We start from the raw sequence: 1,888 nt of genomic DNA on the forward strand, positions 1-1,888 counted from the left end.
AATAAAAAAAAAAAAAAAATTGGGTTTTCAAAACCTTGGTCATATGGTTTCCGTGAAATGACTTATTGGTTGCTTTTTTCAAGAAAGGTCATAAATTTTTTTTATTTTTTATTATGGAATACCGATGTTATTGAATAATTTTGCGGCTTCATGTACTTAGCAGAGAAATTGTACGAATTGGGATGATACTGTTGAATTTCCTCCCGGTGAATATGGTAGACAGGTTCGTTTCATTTCTTGCCATGTTTAGCTACAGTGATCTGCCCAGCTATGGGATTCATCAACCAGCTGAAGGCCCTTTTTTCTACAAAACACTTACTGGAAAGACTCTGGTAATCGATCGTGGAACTATCAAGAAAATTCGCTCCCAAAAGATTAAGGTATTTAATCATAATTGATACGCATATATTTAAATATTTAATAACAACTAATGAAAAAAAGCTTCATGCATTGCTCCACACTAACTAGTTTAACGTTTTGACTACCTTTTATAACAGAGTAAAACTAGAACTTGTAGACTTTTTTGCTTAGGGTTAGAATAAACCTTTTCTGGTTGTGATCGATCTTGCATGCATGAAACTTAATCTGCACTAGCTGTAATTATAGTTGTTGTAAAATCAGGCTTCGACCTTAGAAACTTTTTTATTTCAAGGCCTTATTATATAAACCCTTATGATCTATCAGTGACGTTCTTCAGATATACTGCCAGGTTTTCCCAGGAATAGAGAAGATACACAACAATATTGTGGAATTCAAAAATGGTGCCCTCCAGCGTTTCGATGCCATTGTGTTGGCAACTGGTTATCGAAGCGTTGCGCACAACTGGCTCAAGGTAACACACACACACACACATATATATATATATATATATATTCAGTATTAGTGAGAGATCTTAATGTTACTATGTAGGATTATAAGTTCATTTTTAATGAGGATGACAAGCCTAAGAACAAGTATCCAAACCACTGGAAAGGAGAAAAGGGCGTCTACTGTGTTGGATTCACAGGGAGAGGAATTCAAGGGATTTCGTCGGATTCTAAGGCTGTTGCTGAAGATATCTATCAGCTTGTAATGGCACAGAAATCCACTTATGCTGCAAGAATGGTTTAGCTCGGCTCGGACCTGATATATATGTGCTTTGCTAGTTTGCTTGTTTGTGTTATTAAACTTGTTATCTGTGTATGGTACTATATGTACTACTTGAACCCCATAGAGATGTGTGTGTGTGTGTATGCTTTGCTAGTTTGTTTGTTTGTGTTATTAAACTTGTTATTTATGTACGTTTATGGTACTACATGTACGGAGATCGTACGTGTTCCCTTCTGTTTTCTGCAATATTCGATCTCTCCCTCTCTCCCTCGTGCAATTCACTTGCAACTTGACCTTTCTTTCTTCCTTCTTGAAGCTCCTCCTCCCTTTTTCTTCATCCAATCGCATGCAACTCGACCTTTATTTCTTCTTTTTTGAAGTGTTTTGAAGGGCAAGGTTGTAGCGGCTGATAAAGTAATCTGGGGTTCACATCCAAAACCAATTGGCAATGGATGGAGTGGCCCAAACCCTTATAAGCTCATAGGCAAGGTCCCATTTTTCCCATGTGGGATATATATATTCTCAACACGCCCCCGCACGTGTGGCGAATTTTCAAGCCATACACGTGGACAACTTTGGGTGACGTGGAGCCCGTGTGGCCGTTAGGCATGCACACGTGGGTAACCCGCTTTGATACCATGATAAAGTAATCTGGGGTTCACATCCAAAACCAATTGGCTATGGATGGAGTGGCCCAAACCCTTATAAGCTCATAGGCAAGGTCCCATTTTTCCCATGTGGGATATATATATTCTCAACAGCGGCCGGGTAAGGGCTTCATGTTGGCGTGAGTCACTCT

At 39.0% G+C, this 1,888-nt stretch overlaps 1 protein-coding gene across 1 annotated transcript; it reads left to right on the forward strand.

Annotated features, from left to right (window-relative positions):
* Positions 1-1,125, forward strand: LOC112197301 (probable indole-3-pyruvate monooxygenase YUCCA10). The gene is made up of 3 exons (XM_024337922.2): positions 1-380; positions 710-832; positions 910-1,125. Exons 1-3 carry the CDS (start codon positions 183-185, stop codon positions 1,108-1,110), a joined length of 522 nt encoding a protein of 173 aa, XP_024193690.1. The 5' UTR covers positions 1-182; the 3' UTR covers positions 1,111-1,125.
* Positions 1,126-1,888: the final 763 nt, after the last annotated feature.

Source organism: Rosa chinensis, chromosome 4 (genome assembly GCF_002994745.2).
Source record: "Rosa chinensis cultivar Old Blush chromosome 4, RchiOBHm-V2, whole genome shotgun sequence".
In the NCBI taxonomy this organism is placed as follows: Eukaryota; Viridiplantae; Streptophyta; class Magnoliopsida; order Rosales; family Rosaceae; genus Rosa; species Rosa chinensis.

Coding starts and splice junctions, on each gene's coding strand:
- LOC112197301 (XM_024337922.2), top strand. CDS start 183: ATGATACTGTTGAATTTCCTCCCGGTGAATATGGTAGACAGGTTCGTT. Junction 381..709: donor TTCGCTCCCAAAAGATTAAG/GTATTTAATCAT, acceptor ATATACTGCCAG/GTTTTCCCAGGAATAGAGAA. Junction 833..909: donor TTGCGCACAACTGGCTCAAG/GTAACACACACA, acceptor GTTACTATGTAG/GATTATAAGTTCATTTTTAA.